Here is a 21,358-nt window from a genome sequence, read left to right on the forward strand (position 1 = left end):
GCAATCCACTCACCTCAGCCTCCCAAAGCGCTGGATTACAGGCTGAGCCACCGAGCCCGGCTTACTAAGCTACTTCTAATTGAGCATAGCTTCTATCTAGTGAATGATACTTAATATTAGCAGGATTAGAATGAGTTGGTCACACTGTATAATATAGACATCAAATGCTCCATGAGACTTATTCTTTTTTTTTTTGAGTTGGAGTCTCACTCTGTCGCCCAGACTGGAGTGCAGTGGCGAGGCTTATTCTTAATCATTCCAATGAAAGGGAATTCCTTCCTCTGGAATTCATGCTACTGAGCTATTAATAACAAAAGTCATTGAAATACTGTTTATAATCATTGATCCAGCTCTCTGCTTGTAGTGGAAGTTCTTTGAGGTTGAGGATCATGTGTTTGTATCCCAGACTCTAGAATAGTACCAGGTATATAGTGAGTATCTAATAAATGCTTGTTGAGTTAAGTATTTTAAGTTATTGAGAGAGATAAAATAACAATTAGGTCAGAGCTTATTAAAAACCGTAACATTTTATGTGGTAAACTAATTTTGGTATTTGAAATGTTAGAAGCATATAGTATAGCAAAGAGGAAGCTAAAGTCTAAGAATCACCTTTACCTATCTCAACACAAACTGTAAATTATCACCAAAAGATCTAGTTACAAATTGCAGATTTTCATTAATTTTTATTTTGTCTTCTAGGGTATTCCAGACAGAGTCTCATATGAAAATAGTGAGAAAGTCAGAAATGGCAGGTAAATTGCTGTAATTCCTGCTGTATCTGTTTTCTTTAACATTTTTCTGTGGCTATCTAATTGGCATAACTTATTGACTTTGCATTTCTTTAGTGATTAGTGGGGGAAAATGTAGAAAGAAATATAACTTCTTGTCTCTCTTATTTCTTAAAAAGCATACCTTGAGTTATGGGGGTGGAGAATAGAGTAGGTAGTTAGTAATTACTGAAAAGTTGTTAATGTCCTTATATAATTTTTTAGTACGTTATCAGTGTATCCTTAAATAAATCTAATTTTTATTTCATTTTTAGAAACAGAGGCAGGAGAAAATATTCTCTTTATACAGTAAGTAAGGGAAATGTTCAAATTATATTTTTTAAGTTTTAAACTAATATTCTTTTATTTTTGTATCTGTTTTGTGGAATACTTAGAATTAATCCAGAAAACAAGTTATTTGCAGAATTTTATATACTACTATATCTGGTAAATATGAGCATTGTACAGTTTATGCTTTTAATATAATGAAACACTCAATATTCATATATAAATCCTTAAATTCATCAGCCAGTCTAAAATAATCAATAGCAAGTCTTAATATTTTTTATTAAATTGGTCTTTCTTATTATAATATTAATGTCATAGAAAAATAAATACGAATGGGCGCAATGGCTCACACTGGTAATCTCAGCACTTTGGGAGGTGGAAGTAAGAAGATTGCCAGAGCCCAAGGGTTTGAGACCAGACTGGGAAACTTGGTGAGACCTTGACTACAATAAATAAATTAATTAATTAACCTGACATGGTGGCGTGCACCTATAGTTCCAGCTACTTGAAAGACTGAGGCAGAAGTATTGCCTAAGTCCAGCAGGTCAAGGCTGCTGTGACCATGAGCATGCCACACTCCAGCCTGGGTAACAGAGTGAGACTCTGACTCAAAGAAAAAAAGAAAAGTAAATACTGTGACTGTTTAACAGATGAAAAGATAATTTCCTTATTCTGCATAAGAGAAGTATAAATTTAGACGATATTGAGATTTTTTTTTTGGAAAGCAGAATTTATTGAGAGGACAGAAAAGCTCCCACATGGAGGGGACTCGAAGGAGTTGCCCCAAGACATTTTTAATCTAGTCAGTTAAGGGTATAGGAAGATTCACTAATTGCTAAGTGGAATATAAATTGTAGAAAGCAATTCAGCAATGGAATTCAAAATTTTATTTTATTTTTTTGAGACAGTCTCGCTCTGTCACCTAGGCTGGAGTACAGTGGTACCATCATAGTTCACTGCAGCCTCGAACTCCTAGCCTTCGGTGATCCTCCTGCCTCAGCCTCCTGAGTAGCTAGGACTATAGGCGGGTACCATGCTGCCTGGCTAACTTTTTATTAGGTTGGTGCAAAAGTAATTGTGGTTTCATACTTAATTTTAATTCATTGTAACTAGGCTCAAATACATCTTTATTAATCAAAATAGGAAGCATTATAATCAACACATTTTTGCCAATGAGAAATAAGTTTGTTTATTCACGTAGCATAAAAATTCATGTTTTGGGATTTGACGAATTCTTGGAAAGTATTTTCTACATCCTGCTGGTTGTGGAAGCGTTGTCTCTGCAAAAAGTTGTTGAGATGCTTGAACAAGTGGTAATCAGTTGGCAAGAGGTCAGGTGAATATGGCAGATGAGGCAAAACTTCATAGCCCAATTCGTTCAACATTTTTGTGTGTGTGTGTGTTGGAGTTTCACTCCATCGTCCAGGCTGGAGTGCAGTGGCATGCACACCACTACCCCAGCATCGACCTGCTGAGCTCAGGGGATCCTTCTGCCTCAGCCTTCCAAATAGCTGGAGCCGTAGGTGCTTGCTACCACACCCGGCTAATTTTTTTATTTATTGTAGAGACAAGGTCTCACCAAGTTACCCAGGCTAGTCTTGAACCCATGGGCTCAGGCAATCCTCTCACCTTGACCTTCCAAAGTGCTGGGTTTACAGGCTTGAGCCACCACACCCAGCCTATTTCCTTTTTTTAAGGCTAAGTTTCTAGAAAACAAATTACAAGTCATTATTTTTTAAATAAGCAAACAATATGTATTAAGAACATTTTTATAGTATTATTGAAATTAGCAAACCATGAAATACAATCTGAAAAGTATCATTTAGCATCTTTGCAATTTCTTTTTCTTTTTCTTTTTCTTGAGTAGGGGTCTCACTGTGTTGCCCAGGCTGGAGTGCAGTGGCACAATCATGGCTCATTGCACCTTGACTTTCTTGGGCTCAGATGCTCCTTCTGCCTTAGCCTCTCGAGTAGTTGGGACTAGAGGTATGCATCATCACACCCAGCTTATTTTTAAAAATTTTTTATAGAAACAAAGTCTTGCTATGTTGCTCAGGCTGGTCTTGTATTCCTGGGCTCAAGTAATCCTCTTGCCTCAACCTCCCAAAGTGCTGGGATTACAGTCATGAGCCACTGCTCTGGCCTGCCTTGTAATTTCTTCAGCAGTATTAGATGAATCTTTTTTTTAAAGACACTTTTGAGCTGGGCTCGGTGGCTCAGCCTGTAATCCCATGCCTTTGGGAGGCTGAGATGAGTGGATTGCCTGAGCCCGCGGGTTCAAGACCCGCCTGGGCAGGCGAGACCTCATCTCTACAATAAATCAAAAAAATTAGCCGGGCGTGGTAGCACATGCCTGTGGTTTCAGCTACTTGGAAGGCTTAGGTGGAAGGGTTGCCGGAGCCCAGCAGGTCGGGGCTATGGTGGCCGGGAGTGTGCCACTGCTCTCCAGTCTGAGCGACAGAGTGAGACTCCAACTCAAAAAAAAAAAAAAAGATTTGCCTTTAAACTTAAGTATTTTGAAATGTATTTCCTGTTTTAATATAGCATCTTCAATTTCTTCCTTATTTCCAGAGTCCAGTTTATTACCTAAACCTTTGTATTTCAATTGTAAAATATCTTGAGTCTAATCTCTTTTTTCCATTTCCATTGCTCTCTTACCCCGATATGATTTCTTATCATGTTAAACGGAACTATTGTAGTAGCTTTCTCATTGGTTCATCTCTTGGGTCTACTTTCTTCTCATTATTTTTCTAAAATACATTCTATTTTACAATGAGATTATTTTAATAAAGTACATATGTCTCATCAGGGGAACATTTAGATTCCTCAACATAGAATAAAATATTCTTCAAAATCTTACCTTAACTTTTCAGTCTCATCACTTGGTACTCTTCCTCATGTACTGTCTACTATTCAGAAAATAAAAATAGAGAAGTAAAAGATAATGAGCCCAAACTTTCCACGTTTAAAATTATCACTACTGTATAAAAATATTGCAATCAAGCCAGGCTCGGTGGTTCAGCCTGTAATCCCGCGCCTTTGGGAGGCTGAGGTGAGTGGATTGCCTGAGCCCGCAGGTTCGAGACCCACCTGGGCAGGCAAGACCTCATCTCCACAATAAATCCAAAAAAAAAATTAGCCAGGCGTGGTAGTGTGCGCCTATAGTTCCAGCTGCTTGGAAGGCTGAGGCGAAAGGATTGCCAGAACCCAGCAGGTCGAGGCTGCGGTGGCGGGGAGCGGCCACTGCACTCCAGTCTGGGTGACAGTGAGACTCTAACTCAAAAAAAAAATATATATATATATATATATATTGCAATCACATAGAGGCTACAACAATCATTGATCTCTCTGTCACTAAAATAGGATAATTAAAAGTCTTATGAAATGGAATACAGTCCTACCAGTCATTTTGGATTAGAGAAAAAAACTAAATTTAATTCATCCTCATCAACACAAAAGATAAATATTTGAGATGACGAATGTCCCAATTACTCTGATTTGATCTTTATCCATTACATACAGATATAAAAATATCACATGTATCCCCCAAAATATGCACAATTATATATCAATTAAAAAAGAAATTTATATGTAAATTTTTACAAAGAGCTGAGTAATTGGTAAATACTTGTAACTGATGAAGAACGTAAGAAAAGGAAAATCAGACTCTTAGTGATATATTTTGACTGTAGTTTTTTTCTTTTTTCTCAATAGGGATGAACACATTGCTTTGTGCTCCCATTCATACCCAGATGCAACAGAAAGAGGTATGAGTTTATTCAAAAGCCTTCATATTTTAATCTCCCGACAGTTAAAACTTTAAAAACTCAACTGAATTGTAATGGCATGATTTAGGGATGATTTAACAAAATAGATTAGTATAGACTGGAAAAACTTCCAATTTTCTGGTTAACTAAGGATAAATAACTACCAGTTTAAATAGCAGGGAAATATACCGGACTCCCCAAACTTTAAAGAGCATACAAATCATCTCAGGATTTGTTAAAATACAGTATTGATTCTTATTCAGTAGAAACGGGGTAGACACTGAGAGTCTTTATTTCTAACTTTTGTGAATGATACTGGTACACGGGTCCACAGACCATACTTTCAGGAGCAGGGAGTTAAATCATGTTCTCAAAAAAATTAGAACACAGAGTGTAATAGACGAAGGGCGACCCAACAATCCCCAGAATTGTCTTTTGGATGGTGGGCCCCTTGTATTACAGGCTTTCTCCTCTAGGTAAGTGTTCTAAGAACCCATAGGCATCAGTGTACCAGCTAGCATTGTTAAGAGAGGCTGCATTTCCATCGGGTAAGTTGACTCACGCCTGTAATCCCAGCATTTTGGGAGGTGAAGGGGAAAGGACTATCTGAGCCCAGAAGCTTGAGACCAGCCTGGGCAACTCGGCAAGACCTCATCTCTATAATAAATCAAAAAATTAGCAGGTTTGGTGGCTCATGCCTATAGTTCCTGCTACTTAGAAGACTGAGGCAGAAGGATCACCCTGAGCCCAGCAGGCTGAAGCTGTGGTGGCCATGAGCATTCCACTGCACTCCAGCCTGGGTGACAGAGTAAGACTCCAACTCAAAAAAAAAAATGAGAGGCTGTGTTTCACTAAATTTTTGTTTTGGAGGTTCTTTCAACACATTTGTCCATTTCATGATGGGTGACTTACGAGTACACTTGCCCATACTGCACTAAGTGTTCAACAGTTTTTGACCAAAACCTGCGTGACTGTGCCCCACCCTCCCTATTCACTCTGAGCAACTTTTTTTGTTTCCTTGAATGGAAAAAGTCCTCAAAGGAAAATGTTTTGCCAATGTGGAAGAGGTGAAACAAAAAACAGCAGAAGCACTAAAAGACATCAAAATTGACAAGTTTAAAACTCCTTAGAGCAGTGGAAAAAAGTGTCTCAATAGGTGTATTGCATCAAATAGAGAGTATTTTGAAAGTGACTGAAGTTTAAACATATAAGAACACACTTTTTAGCTGGGCTCAGTGGCTCAGCCTGTAATCCTACGCCTTTGGGAGGCTGAGGTGAGTGGATTGCGTGAACCCGCAGGTTCGAGACCTGCCTGGGCAGCGAGACCTCATCTCTACAATAAATCAAAAAATCAGCCGGGCGTGGTAGTGCATGCTTGTAATTCCGGCTACTTGGAAGGCTGAGGCGAAAGGATCGCTGGAGCCCAGCAAGTCGAGGCTGCGGTGGCCGGGAGTGGCCACTGCACTCCAGTCTAGGTGACAGAGTGAGACTCCAACTCAAAAACAAAACAAAACAAAAAAACACACTTTTTTTAATAAATAAATTCCAAGTTTTTTTGGGTCCCCCTTGTGCATTAGCCATCATGTACATATCCCTTTCCAAGACTTTTTAAACCTGGTATCCAATATAGTAATTAGAATTTTTATTATGGTTACATTTTGTATTGTCAGTGTTTTTCATTTTTTATTCATTCTAGTGTGTTCATAATTAACCTTAAATTTGTCCTTCAATTTTAATTTGCTCCAAACACTAAAAAGTGAATTATTCACAGAGTTTAGAGAAATTTTAATAACAGATTATGTATAACATACTACACCATTGATTGAAACAAACTAGTGTGTCATGAAACCATCACTGACAATTGTTTATGTAGTACATGTTGTAAAATACCTTTTTAAAAGTTTGTATTTGTTCTGATCTCTTATTTTTCGCTTTTATTACAGTTTTCAATTATAGAACATAACCATGAAAAGAAACATGCAAATGACCAGACAGTCATCTTTTCAGATGAAAATCAGATGGACCTGACAGCAAGTCACACTGTAATGATTACCAAAGACCTTTTAGATAGTACCAAAAGTGAAAAGTCTACCAAGATAGATACCACAGCATTTCTAGCTAACTTAAAGCTTCACACTGAAGATTCAAGGATGAAAAAAGAATCGAATTTTTCCATGGTTGAAAACATGTCTTCAGAAAAGAAAATAAATTTCAATGACTTCATAAAAAGATTAAAAATAGGAAAACATAATGCTTTTTCTTTAGGACCTGATAAAGAAAATTCTGAAATACCTGTTTATTCCAAAGAGTCAAATAGTTCCTCTTCCACACATAAAATGCATGTATCTCTTAACATAGATGAGAACAACAGTAATATGACTAGAATCTTTAGAGAACAAGATGATGGGATGAATTTCACTCAGTGTCATACAGCCGATATTCAGACATTGGTTCCCACATCCAATGAGAAATTTAAAGGTGATGATATTACAATTTATGGGAATGACTTTATGGATTTGACAGTTAACCACACTATACAGATTTTACCACCAGCAGATAATTTATCCGAATTAGAAAACCAAACTCATAATGTCATGATGAATGTTACAACAGATTATGGACCTAAAGCTTCAGGAAAGAAAACTATCTTTAAGAATAAACCAAATGCTACTTTTCAAGAGCATTTAAACCCTGAAAACAAAATATATACTACCAGAAGCCATGCTCTAGGGGCAGAAACTCAAACAATCTCACAGATTTCTAGTCAAGATACCAGAATATTGGCGATGACCCCAGAATCTATGTGTTCTAGTCCAGCTATTCAAGGTTATAACACAGTTTTCTATTCTAGTTGTAATGGTGCCATGGAACTGACCAAGTGTCTCTCAAGTATGAGAGAGGAAAAAAATTTCCTAAATCATGAGAGTAATTATTCTAAAATGCATCCCAATCCAGATGCTGTCTCTCATCTTATAGAGAAAACTATTTATTCAGGAGAGGATAGCATGGACATTACCAAGAGTCATACAGTTGCAATAGATAATCAGATTTTTAAACAAGATCAGACAAATGTACAGATAGCAGTTACTCCAATATCTGAAAAAGAAATGATGCTCCAAAATTGCATAAACATGTCACAAGATGAGAAAATGAATATAAGTTGTAGCTCAGTTCCTTGTGTATCTGAGGAAAGATTACAAAAGAACCTGTCAAATCCTGTATCTATTTCATTGACTGACAAAAAGACTGAATTCTTAGGTGAGGATATGCATTTGACTGAAAGGAACTTAAGAAATCAAGTTCCTTTTTCATCTCATAATCTAGCACCTGAGAATACCAGTAAATCTCACTCTCAGAGCAAAAGCCCTTCAGATAAATGGGAAAAAATGGCCTGTTGTCATATTGAGCTCTCTCAACAACCAGACATGTCTAAAAACATCCTAACTGACCCTCAGAGCAAAGAAAAATATCAGGTTTTAAAGATTTCACCCTATCTTGATAAAGCTTCTCTGTCAGCTGATTGTAATCAGGTTATAGCAACAAGTCATAATAGAGTCTACATTGGTGGAGCTCTTGATAAACTAGCACTGGGAAATAATAGAAATACAGTTTCATGTGAGCAGTCCATGCAAAGCCATAATACTACTGCTAACAGTAATTTAGTGAAATCCATATTAGACCAGAATTCTAAACTGCCTGAGCCACTGAAGAAATGTTTAAGTGATCCCACACCTGACTGTTCTCATCACAAGATGATTATGTGTTCAGAGGAAGAACAAAATATGGATCTAACTAAGAGCCATACTGTTATGATAGGATTTGATCCTTCTGCTCTACAAGAATTTGGTAAAACTAATTCAGAACATAGTACCAGCCAGCTAACAACAGTAAGCAGACAGATAGCTGTGAAAACTGAAAACCGTGATAAACATCCTATAGAAAAAACTGGAATATTTAGATCTAATTACATCATGGACATGTTAGAGGATAAAAATGTGCAAAAACCTGACTTTCTGAAGGAAAAGCAAAATAGCAAAATTTGTGGAAGGAAAAGTGTTGGCGGACTAAAACCTGATAAGACTATTGTATTTTCAGAGGGTGATAAGAATGATATGGATATCACCAAGAGTTATACAGTGGAAATAAACCATAGGCCTTTACTAGAAAAACCTGATTCCCATTTGGTGCCTTTGGCAGAAATTTCTAAAACTGTTTTATATGCATGTGGGCAGGATGATATGGAGATCACTAGAAGTCACACAACTGCCTTAGAATGTAAAACTGTCTCACCAGATGAAATAACTACTAGGCCTATGGACAAAACTTTAATGTTTGTAGATAACCATGATGAACTAGAAATGACAAAGTCCCACACTGTTTTCATTGACTATCAGGCAAGGGAGGAAACTGTACTGTCAGACAGAACTAACTTTGAACTATCACAAATGAAAAGCCTAGGAAAACCAAAAGTAATATCTACTTCTACTGAGGAGAGTGTTTTCTTTCCAAAAAATGATGAAAGTGAACATCCAGTAACAAAAGACAGCCAGCTAACCCTTCTGGAGGAATGGCCTAACAGTGATCCTAGAGCGAAAGCTGTAGCATTTATAGCTGATGATAACATGGGAGTATCTAAATCAACCACTTGGGAAAATATCCAAGATCTACAAAATCCTGGTTTTCTGGATAAACCTCTATCAGGGAAAAGACAGAGAAGAAAAAGCCTGGCACCTTCAGAAAATTTTGAAAATGATATGAATATTACCCAGAATTGTGTGGTGGAAATAAATGACAAAAGTGCCCCAGGAGATAGAGATTTCCATCTGGTGCCTTTGGCAGGAACTTCTAAAACTATTTTGTATTCATGTGGGCAGGATGACATGGAGATCACTAGAAGCCACACAACTGACTTTGAATGTAAAACCATCTCGCCAGATGAATTTACTAAGAGGCCTATGGACAAAACTGTGGTGTTTGTAGATAATCCCGATGAACTGGAAGTCACCAAGTCCTATACTGTTTTCATTGATTGTCAAGCCACAGAGAAAGTACTTCAAGAGTACCCTAAACTTGGTATAGCAAAAGAAAAAACCTTTAGTGTTTCTTTTTCTAAGGATGATAGCTGTGTTCAGGAAACCACTAAAAAACAAGCACTGACTGTAGAAAACAAAATTGTTCTTCACACTGAGCAAAAGCATGTTCCTGTCAATACATTGTCTGAGGATCAAGGTGAAATGGAAATCACCAAATTCCATAGCACTGCTATGGATGAAGTCATCACGGGGAAAGTTGTAGGCCAGGCCTGTACATTGGAAAAAGCTAAAATTGAAAGCTGTCACTTAAATAGTACAGTTAGAAAAAATATGAATTTTACAAACTGTCATGCAACTACTATTTGTGGATCCAGTGTTAATTATTCCTGTTTACCAAATATTCCCTATGCTGATAATTTGGAAAGTAGTGTCATGTCCCTATGTAATAAAGATAAGGAGAATGCTAATAATTGCCCAGTGCAGAATGATCTTGCTAATGCAAATGATTTAACCAGTGAATATTATCTGAAATCTGAGGGACTGCCTCTCTCTGCTCCTTGTCCTTTGTTAGAGAATAAAGAAGTTATTCAAACCAGTACAAAAGGACAGTTAGACTGTGTTATGACACCATTCAAAGATCAAGATCTGATTAAGGAGTCCCGAAATCTATTAGCTAATCAAACTTTAGTATATAGTCAAGACTTGGTGGAGATGACTAACCTTAATTCAAAGCGAGTGTCATTTAAGCTTCCAAGGGATCAAATGAAACCCTTTGTTGACGATATTTGTGTTACTTCTCAGCCTCATCTTTTAACCCAGCAACCTCCATTACCTAAAATAGGACAGAATAATGTCAATACAGATGAAGTAATACTGTCTACAGCTGTAAATGAGATTTTCAATATTATAGGAAATTCCTCTGCACCCACATGTGAAAACAAGTCTAAAATGCTCAATAATGAGAAGCAGTTTACAATAGTCTATAAAAAAGAACTGAAGGAAAATACTAAAACAGCTAAAAGTAATACAGCTATAGACTTCCACCATAGCTCAGACTTGACTAAGCAAGTTACTGAAACACATGCCGATGTTAGAGAAGCATCAGATCCTATAATTGCATCAAGGGCTCCATGTCTTAGTAGTGTCAGACCAAATCTGAATAACTTGAATGGAAAAACTGAAGAGTTTTTAGATTTTCAAACTGTTCCTATACCACCTCCTCCAGAACAATTACTTGAATTTGGAAATAAGGCACACAATGATATGAGTATAGGGAAAGCTACTGAAATACATAACATTAGCACAGTCTCCAGTGATGCTAAAGATAATAGAGATGAAGAAAATATTAAGTCTCATAGTGGAGCTGAAACCACCTCTGTCCCATTGAAGACAGTTGCTAAAGTGAGGAGACGTTCTTTGGGAATCTTTTTGCCCAGATTGCCAAACAAGAAAAATTGTAGTGTCACTGGTATTGATAACCTGGAACAGATTCCAGCAGACACAACTGATCTAAATCACTTAGAAACTCAGCCGGTCTCTAGCAAGGATTCAGGCATTGGATCTGTTGTGGCTAAACTGAACCTAAGTCCGTCTCAATATATAAATGAGGAAAATCTTCCTATATATCCTGATGAGGTCAATTCTGCAGACTCTATTAGCATAGAAACTGAAGAAAAGGCTTTGATTGAGACATACCAAGAAAAGATTTCACCACGTGAAAAAAAAATGGAAGAAACTTGCAACAATCAGAAACGAACCTGGGTACAAGAAGAAGATGATGATATTCAGAATGAGAAAAAAATCAGAAAAAATGAGATTAAGTTTAGTGATGCCGTACAAGACCGGGAGGTGAGCTTTGTCTGGAACCAAGGAATGCTCTTGAGTTTTAGTTTATTTTTTTAATTGTGGGTGGTCTTGAATTTTAATTTTAATCTTGGATAAACAGAAATTAATTATCTCCACTTTGAGGGCTGGAGAAATATTTCTGCATAGAATGTTCAGGAATTAATTGACTAACAACTAACAGCTGGACTTTAAAACAATTTAAAGTGGCATATAGTTACAAAGAAATGAAATGGAAAATTATATAAAAATTAGCCACTGTTGAAATTCTGTAGTTAATTCCAAATCTGTAATCTTTACTGTTAATGTTGCTTTGTATATGAGAATGTCTAAGGAGGATATATAGAGTTGAAGTCATCTTCAGTGTTGTGTATTTTGGGAAGTAAAAAGCCTTTCTATTATGCCAACTGCATAAAGAAAAGCTGGACTGAATTTTTTTGGCTAAGGAGGATCCATCAAGAGTCCATTTATTTAATAGGTTGGAGAATACCTAGGTTAAGTCCAATATCTCAAAGTGAAATGAGGTTTTGTATTTATTGAAAGAAGACAGGTTTTGTTTTGTTTTGTTTTTAAAGAGGAGAAACACTATTTGGATAACTTGGGGAGAACAAAACCTCTCACTCAAACTAAGTTTTATAGGTGGGGAAATCAAGGTTAGAAAATATCAGAGGTGTCAGCCAGGCTCGGTGGCTCAGCCTGTAATCCCACGCCTTTGGGAGGCTGAGGTGAGTGGATTGCCTGAGCCCGCAGGTTTGAGAACCACCTGGGCAGGTGAGACCTCATCTCTACAATAAATCAAAAAATTAGCTGGGCGTGGTAGCGCGCGCCTGTAATTCCAGCTACTCGGAAGGCTGAGGCGCAAGGATCACTGGAGCCCAGCAGGTCGAGGCTGCGGTGACCGGGAGCAGCCACTGTACTCCAGTCTGGGTGACAGAGTGAGACTCCAACTCAAAAAAAAAAAAAAAAAAAAAGAAATGTAATAAGCTTAGAAGATCATTTCAGTGACTCTATAAGATGATGTCATGTGGAAATGATTAGTCATGAAGCTTTCAGAAAGTAGTAATTAAAAATTTTAAATCTGGCCGGGCTCGGTGGCTTAGCCTGTAATCCCAGCACTTTGGGAGGCCAAGGTGAGTGGATTGCCTGAGCCCGGGCAAAATTAGCCGGGCGTGGTAGCGCGCGCCTGTAGTTCCAGCTACTTGGAAGGCTGAGATGAAAGGATTGCGGGAGCCCAGCAGGTCAAGGCTGCGGTGGCCGGGAGTGGCCACTGCACTCCAGTCTGGGCGGCAAAGTGAGACGCCAAGTCAATTAAAAAAAAGTTTTTTTTAATCTAACTAAACAGATTTTATGAGATTATTTTGTTCATTAAATAGTTATTATCTGCTAGGTCTTAAGCACTGTTTTAGGTGCTGGGAATACACAGATAAAAATCTCAGGGAGTTTACATTCCAGCAGTTAAACAAAGAACACATTGTCTCCAAAAAACATATAAGAAGGTGGATGGAGATGGCATTTAAAGCTGTGAAGTCAGATGGTTAAAATGGTAAAAACAAGACCACATGACTCATTTGACTTCTGCTAGAGGAATCTTGGTCATCTAGGGAGAGAAGTAGAAGAGCTCAGAAGTAAGTTTCTTCTCTGAACTCTAGCTAAGGCCCTTATGAACAGTCAGTATTCTAGTCTGGTATTCTGTACTGTGTTAGCCCCAATGTTGGTGACTAGTAGTTTACTAACTGGATAGGTCAACATTTGGTATCTTACAGAATTTGACTATAACTTGGATACATCTGAGAAGTTATTAGTTATTTGCTTACACAATATAATGCATAAAATTATTTTTAATAAAATTACTTTTAACTCTAATTAAAGGCCTAAATGCCTCTTACTTATTCTAATTCTTTAATAAGGTATTTCTTATGAATTATAGATAAATTTTGTGTTAGAAGTAGTATTTCTGTTAGTATTCAACAAGCATTCATCATAAGTATCAGTGTCATAACCTTATTCTGATGATGTTCCTTCATTGATAATTTCAGATTTTTGATCACCATACTGAAGGGGATATAGATAAAAATGCTAACAGCGTGTTGATAAAAAGCCTGAGCAAGACCCCATCTAGTTGCAGCAGCTCTTTGGATTCAATCAAGGCTGATGGGACCTCTCTGGACTTCAGCAGTAAGATCTTCATGAAGGCTAAATAATAGCAGCCATCTCCTTACTTGACTAATAATAAGTACATTTAGCTCAGGAAATATTTGAATGTTGTATATGCCTTTTGGGGGTTATGAAAAGTTGATAAAGCCAGACAAGGTGGCTCACACCTATAATCCCAGCACTTTAGGAGGATGAGACAGGAGGATCGCTTGAGGTGGGGGAGTTTGAGACCAGCCTGGGTAACATAGACCCCATCCCTACAAATAAATAAGTAAATAAATAGTTGATAAGTAAAATATTTAGGTTTTCTTTTTTTATTGAAGTTTATTTTTAATTCTTGGTTATTTTAATGAATTGAGAAGTGATGTACTACAGAGGAATAGATTTCCTTCAGGGGTTTATAATTAGTGGGGAAATATTGAATGGAGCCTTAAAACTATAATATACTTTGCCCTGCTACAAAGTTCCCAGTGGGTGGATTCTGGATCATGAACTGTGAATAGATCAGAAAGATAAACAAAATTATGTTTACTATTTAGTTTTGGTTTGTTATCATCAGAATTTGCATTTTTTCTAGCAAACCGCAATAGTCAAATGGAATCAGAGTTTCTAAGAGACACTATTTGTGAAGAAAGTTTGAGGGAGGTATGTTAAAAGTTTTTCTCATTTCTAATGCAACCAATTTTCTTATTTAAGAAATTTTTTTTCAATTATAAAGTATTTTAAACAAAAAGAAGATGACCTTTCATTGTTAAAGATCCAATTAATTAAATGGAATAGAAATCATGATTAAATAATGTATGTTTTGGTTTGTTTTAAGGTTACTGAATAACCTTAAGAAATATTCTAGGCCAGGTGCAGTGGCTCATACCTGTAAACCCAGCACTTGAGCATTACACTGCGGTCCAGTCTGGGCGACAGAGTGAGACTCCAACTCTTTTAAAAAAAGAAAAAAAGAAATATTCTTGGATAAAAATCTAGCTTATGTATAACCTGCAGATATCTGGATAATATTTGCATAAATACAGTCGGGCTCGGTGGCTCAGCCTGTAATCCCGCGCTTTGGGAGGCTGAGGTGAGTGGATTGCCTGAGCTCGCAGGTTCGAGACCCACCTGGGCAACTTGGCGAGACCTCATCTCTACAATAAAATTAAAAAGTCAGCCGGGCATTGTAGCGCATGCCTGTAATTTCGGCTACTCAGAAGGCTGAGGCGAAAGGATCGCCAGAGCCCAGCAGGTTGAGGTTGCAGTGGCCAGGAGTGGCCACTGCACTCCAGTCTGGGTGACAGAGTGAGACTCCAACTCAAAAAAAAAAAAACACAATAATATTTGCATAATTACATACAAAGTACTTTACGCTATTTAATAGAAACAAATGAGATGGTTAATAGTCAAAGTAATATCACCTTGAAAGGTCATGTAAACTTTTTTTCTTTTCTTAGAAACTCAGAGATGGGAGAATAACAATAAGGGAGTTTTTTATACTTCTTCAAGTCCACATCTTGATACAGAAACCCCGACAGAGCAATCTCCCAGCCAATGTAAGTACAATTATTTGACAAAGTAGTTATCTCAGTTAAAATATATTCTACTTTTTTTTACTAAACTGCATCAAAGCTAGCATTTATTCAAAAGCAAAAGAAAGAATCAAAGGAAGCAAGTTTTTCTATAGAAAGTTTCCCTGTAGTAGGCACATTTGTGATTAGAAAATTTAAACATGAAGGATTGTCTGAGACCAGTTTGAAACCAAACTGAGTAACATGGCAAGACCTTGTTTCTATGATAAATCAAAAAACTAGCCGGGCATAGTGGTATGTTTCTGTAGTCTCAGCTCAGCTGAGGTGAAAAGACTGCCTGAGGCCAATAGGTCGAGGCTGCAGTAGCCATGGATGTGCCACTGCACTCCAGCCTGAGTGACAGAGTACGACTCTGACTCAAAAAAAAAAATTGAATATGGATTTTTGGCCATGTGCATTGGTACACACCTGTAATCTCAGCACTTTGGGAGTCCAAGGCAGGAGAATTGTTTGAACACAGGTTCAAGACCAGCCTGGGCAACATAGACAGATCTCGTCTCTACAAAAATATACAAAAATTTACTGACTCTGGTGGCAGGCACCTATAGTCCCAGCTACTCGGGAGGCTGAGGCAGGATTGCTTGGGCCCAGGATATCTAGGCTGCGGTGAGCTGTGATCGTGCCACTGCACTCCAGCCTTGGTGATAGACTTAGACCCTGACATAAAAAAAAAAAAAAAACCCAAAAAACGTGGATTTCTTTTTAAGTTATGAATTTTGGTAAGGTAAAATTTTAATGTTTTTCTCTTGCCATTTATTTATTTTTTAGTAGGAGCCTCACTCTGTCACCCAGGCTGGAGTGCAGTGGCACGCTCGTGGCCACTGCAGTCTCCACATGTGGGGCTTAGGTGATCCTTCCACCTTAGTCTTCGAGGTAACTGAAGCCACAGGCATGCTCCACCACACCCAGCTAATTTTTTTTTTTTTAATTTATTGTAAAGATGAGGTCTCGTCAAGTTGCCCAGGCTGGTCTCAAACCCTGGGCTCAGGCAATCCTTTCACCTCCGCCTCCCAAAGTTCTGGGAGTACTGGCGTGAACCACTGCACCTGACTTATTTTGTTTTTTTATACTTTTTTTCGGATTATAAAAGTAACATATGCTTTTTTCTATTATAAAAATGTAAGTATAGCCGGGCTTGGTGGCTCAGCCTGTAATCCCACACCTTGGGAGACTGAGGTGAGTGAATTGCCTGAGCCCACCTAGGCAACTTGGTGAGACCTCATCTCTACAATAAATAAAAAAATTAGCCGGGTGTGGAAGCGCGCACCTGTAGTTCCAGCTACTTGGAAGGCTGAGGCGGAAGGATCGCTGGAGCCCAGCAGGTTAAGGCTGCGGTGGCCGGGAGCGGCCACTGCACTCCAGTCTGGGTGACAGAATGAGAGTCCAACTACAAAAAAAAAACATGTAAGTGTAGCAGAAGGTTTTAGTCAACATTTTCCAAGATCAAAAATATTTAAGTTGAGTGCACTGGCATGCACCTGTAATTCCAACTATTCGGAAGGTTGAAGTGAAAGAAGTGCTTGAGCCCAGGAGTTTGAAACCAACTTAGGTAACATATCAAGAGCCCGTCTTTAAAAAAAAATAAATGTTATAAGATCATAGAATATTTGACTAATATAATCAGTAAACTCAATTTAAACAATTACCGCCTTATATAGGAATATATTTCTCTCTTCAGTTTGTCAAACATTTATAAAAGTTAGTTATTCTCTTGGCCACTAAGAAAACATTAATTAATAGAAAAAAAATGGAAGGTTTATTAACCACATCATCTGGTCTTAATCTAATAAAATCAGAACTAATAGAAGGATGAAAGCATTCTAAGATTCCTGGAAATTAAGAAACACTTTTGGTGGAGCATGGTGGCTCACACCTGTAATCCTAGCACTTTCGGAGGCTGAGGTGGGAGAATTGCTTGAGCCAGGAGTTTGAGATCAGCCTGGGCAACATAGCAAGACCATGTCTCTACAAAAAAAGTTAGCTGGGTGTGATGGTGTGTGCCTGTAGTCCCAGCTAATTGGGAGGTTGAGGCAGAAGTATCGTCTGAGCCCAGGGGCTTGAGGCTATGGCAGGCTGTGAACATGTCACTGCACTCCAGCCTGGGCAACAGTGAGACCCTGATGCAAAAAAAAACAACCAAAAAATACTTCTGGATAACTCTTGGATCAAAGAAGAAAGCAAGGTAAAGGAGAATATTTAATGCCAAACATACAGGATGAACATGAAAATAATATGCACAAAAAAACAGGAACATAGAATTAATACAGGTAAGAGGTGAGGCTAATGAAATAGAAAACAAAAATTAATAGAACAAATTTAAAAACTGCCCTTTAAAAAAATGATAAAATAAGAAAACTGCTGAAGAGTGTTTAAATAAGAAAAAAGAAGCTGGGCATAGTGCCTCATGCTTGTATTGCCAGCTACTTAGAAATTGAGGCAGGAAGATCACTTGAGGCCAGGAGTTTGAGATCAGCATGGGCAACATAGCAACACTCTTACCTCAAAAAAAAAGTTTTTGTTTTTTTGAGTACGGTGTCTCACTCTGTCACCCAGGCTGGAAGGCAGTAGCATGCTCCCGATCACCACAGCCTTGACCTGCTGGGCTCAGGCGATCCTTCTACCTCAGCCTTCCAAGTAGCTGGAGCTATAGGCATGAGCCACCATGCCCGGCTAATTTTTTTAAAATTTATTGTAGAGATGAGGTCTCACCAAGTTGCCCAGGCTGGTCTCGAACTGTGGGCTCAGTCAGTGCTCTCACCTCAGCCTCCCAAAGTTCTGGGATTATAGGCGTGAACCACCACACCCGGCCAAAAAATTGTTTTTAATTAGCTGGGCATGGTGGCACACCACTGTACTCCAGCCTGGGCAACACTTTGAGACCAAGTCTTTTAAATAAAGAAAACAAGAGACAAAAGAGAAAGGTAAAATATAGAAGATTAAGATAGAGAAAGAAGATGTGTTCATAAATTAAAAGGGAGATTAAAATAATTTTCTAAAAAATTGCCAGGCACAGTGGCTCATGCCTGTAGTCCCAGCACTTTGGGAGGCAGAGGCGAAAGGATTGCCTGAGTCCCGTGGTTCAGAACAGCCTGGACAACTTGGCGAGACCTCACCTCTACAATAAATCAGGAAAAATATGAACATTTGATATATATAAATGATCTTTTCTATAAATGGTGGCACATGCATGGTGGCACACGCCTATAGTTCCAGCTACTTGGAAGACTGAGGTGGACGGATCACCCGAGTCCAGCAGGTCAAGGCCGTGGTGACCATGAGCGTGCCACCACTCCAGAATGGGCAACAAAGTGAGACTCTGACTCAAAATATATATATATATGTTAACTTTGACAATAAATGTTAAGACCTAGAAGATCTTCTTGGCAAAATATAAATCATTAAAATTAAGCCAAGAACTGGAAAACTAATTTAATTACCATTGAAAGTTTTATTTTAGAATTTACCATTAACAAAAACAAACAAAAAAAGAGGCCAGACATGGTGGGTCACACCTGTAATCTCAGCACGTTGTAGGCCAAGGCAAGAGGATTGCCTGAGCTCACCAGTTCGAGACCAGCTTGGACAACATGGCAAGACCTCGTTTCTACAATAATTTTAAAAAATTAGTTGCGCATGGTGATGCATGCCTATAGTTCCAGCTACTTGGAAGGCTGAGGCAGAAGGATCGCCTTAGCCTAGCAGATCAAGGCTGCGGTGACCCTGAGTGTGCCACTGCACACCAGCCTGGGGCGACAGAGTAAATCTTTGACTCAAAAAAACAAAAAAAGAGCCAAGGAGTTGGTGGCCTCAGCTATGATCACACCACTGTGCTCCAGCGTGGGCTACAGAGTGAGACCTTGTTTTAAAATAATTTTTTTTTAATTTTACCATTAAAATTATCATTAGGATCAGAGGAATTGTAGCTTACTTTTAAAGAAGAAACCAACACTGATATGAACATTTAATATATATAAGTGATCTTTTCTATAAATGGTGTTGAGTCACTTGAATATCCATAGAAACAAATGAATCTTGACTCTTACTTTATACTATACACAAAAATTAATTCCATACAACATCAAAGCACAAGTGACAATATTAAAAATTAGTGTTTGCCAAAATTAAATAATTTTGTGCTATAAATGATACCATCAAGAAAGTGAAAAGATAACCTATAAAATGGGAGAAATCGTTTGCAAATCATACATTTGATAAGAAGCTTGTACCTGGCCATTGCCTTGCTAAGTTACGGTGTCATGTGCTCTCTGAGCTATTGCCAGGCCATGTTTTCTTAAGCTTTGGCCCCCTCCCCTACCTTGGGGCGGCGAATCACCTCTTTCTCTCTCTCTTTCTAATTTACTTTCTTTAGAAAAAAAAAAAACTTGTATCCAAAATGTATAACAAACTCTTTCAACTTAATAATAAAAATACAACCCAATTTAAAAATGGTTCAAGGATCTGAAAAGATATTTCTTCAAAGAAGATACGGTAATGTGTCCCATAACCACATATACAGAGGTGGTCCCATAAGATTGTAATGGACCTGAAAAATTCCTATTGCCTAGTGATGTTGTAATGTTAACACAACTTATTACGTTTGTAGTGTTGCTAGTCTAAACAAATATGTGTTTTGTTGCCAGTTGTATGGAAGGATAGCCCATACAATTATGTATAGTACATAATACTTGATAACAAATTATGTTACTGGTTTATATATTTACTATACTATACTGTTTATTGTCATTTTAGAATGTACTCCAACTAATTAAAAAAATTAATTGTAAAACAGGCAGGTCCTTCTCAGGCAGATCCTTCAGAAGGTATTCTAGGAGAAGGCATTGCTTTCATAGAGATGGCAGCTTCCTGGGTGTTACTACCCTGGAGACCTTCTAGTGAGACAAATTGTAGAGCTGAAGGCAGTAATATTAATGATCATGACCCTGTGTGGGCCTAGGCTAACATGTACGTCTATGTCTTTGTTTTTAACAAGAAAGTAAAAGTTGAAAAAAGAAATTTAAATAGAAAAATTTCACACCTATAATCCCAGCACTTTGGGAGGCTGAGGTGAGAGAATTGCCTGAGCCCATGGGTTTGAGACCAGCCTGACCAACTTGGCGAGACCTCATCTCCACAATAAATCAAAAAAATTAACTGGGCAAGGTGGCTCATGCCTGTAATTCCAGCTACTTGGAAGGCTGAGGTGGAAGGATTGCCTGAGCCCAGTAGGTTGAGGCTGCGGTGACTGTCAGTGTGCTATTGCACTCCAGTCTGGGCGACAGAGTGAGACTCCAACTCAAAAGAAAAAGAAAAAGTTTATAGACAAAGGAAATAAGGAAAAAATAAAAGTTGAAATTTAAAAGCTTACAAAGTAAGAAAGTTATAGTAAGCTAAGTTTAGCTTATTGAAGAAATAAAAATTTTAAAAATAAATTTAACATAGCCTAACTGTGCAGTGTTTATAAAGTCTACAGTAGTGTAAAGAAATGTACTAGGTCTTCACATTCACTCACCACTCACTCACTGACTCACCCAGAGCAATTTCCATTTATAAAATAAAGCAGTGAGAATGTTATTTTAAAATTTTTTATACTGGCCAGGCGCAGTAATTCATGTCTGCAATCCCAACACTTTGGAAAACCAATATCTAAACATAGAAAAGATACAGTAAAAATATACTTTAAAAGATTCTTTTTTAAACTGGTATACCTGTATAAGGCATTTATACAGCCTCCCAAAGTGCTGGGATTACAGTTGTGAACCACTGCACCTGACAAGGATCTTTTAAAAATAGGCACTTTGAAACTTGAATTAGTTCTTTTTTGTTTGTTTGTTTGTTTTTGTTTTTGTTCTTTTGAGTTGGAGTCTCACTCCTTCACCCAGACTGGAGTGCAGTGGCCGCTCCCGGCCACCACAGCCTCGACCTGCTGGGCT

General features: G+C 38.0%; 1 protein-coding gene across 1 annotated transcript in view; it reads left to right on the forward strand.

Annotated features, from left to right (window-relative positions):
- Window positions 1-21,358, forward strand: part of KNL1 (kinetochore scaffold 1) — a 57,913-nt gene that overhangs the window by 17,245 nt on the left and 19,310 nt on the right. The window contains 8 exon segments of the mRNA XM_008072734.1: window positions 700-752; window positions 1,043-1,076; window positions 3,086-3,092; window positions 4,721-4,822; window positions 6,766-11,703; window positions 13,734-13,872; window positions 14,429-14,496; window positions 15,294-15,392. Coding sequence (XP_008070925.1) covers window positions 700-752; window positions 1,043-1,076; window positions 3,086-3,092; window positions 4,721-4,822; window positions 6,766-11,703; window positions 13,734-13,872; window positions 14,429-14,496; window positions 15,294-15,392 — 5,440 coding nt within the window.

The sequence above is a fragment of the Carlito syrichta genome, unplaced genomic scaffold (genome assembly GCF_000164805.1).
Source record: "Carlito syrichta isolate Samal-C Ts95f unplaced genomic scaffold, Tarsius_syrichta-2.0.1 Scaffold315401, whole genome shotgun sequence".
NCBI lineage: Eukaryota > Metazoa > Chordata > Mammalia > Primates > Tarsiidae > Carlito > Carlito syrichta.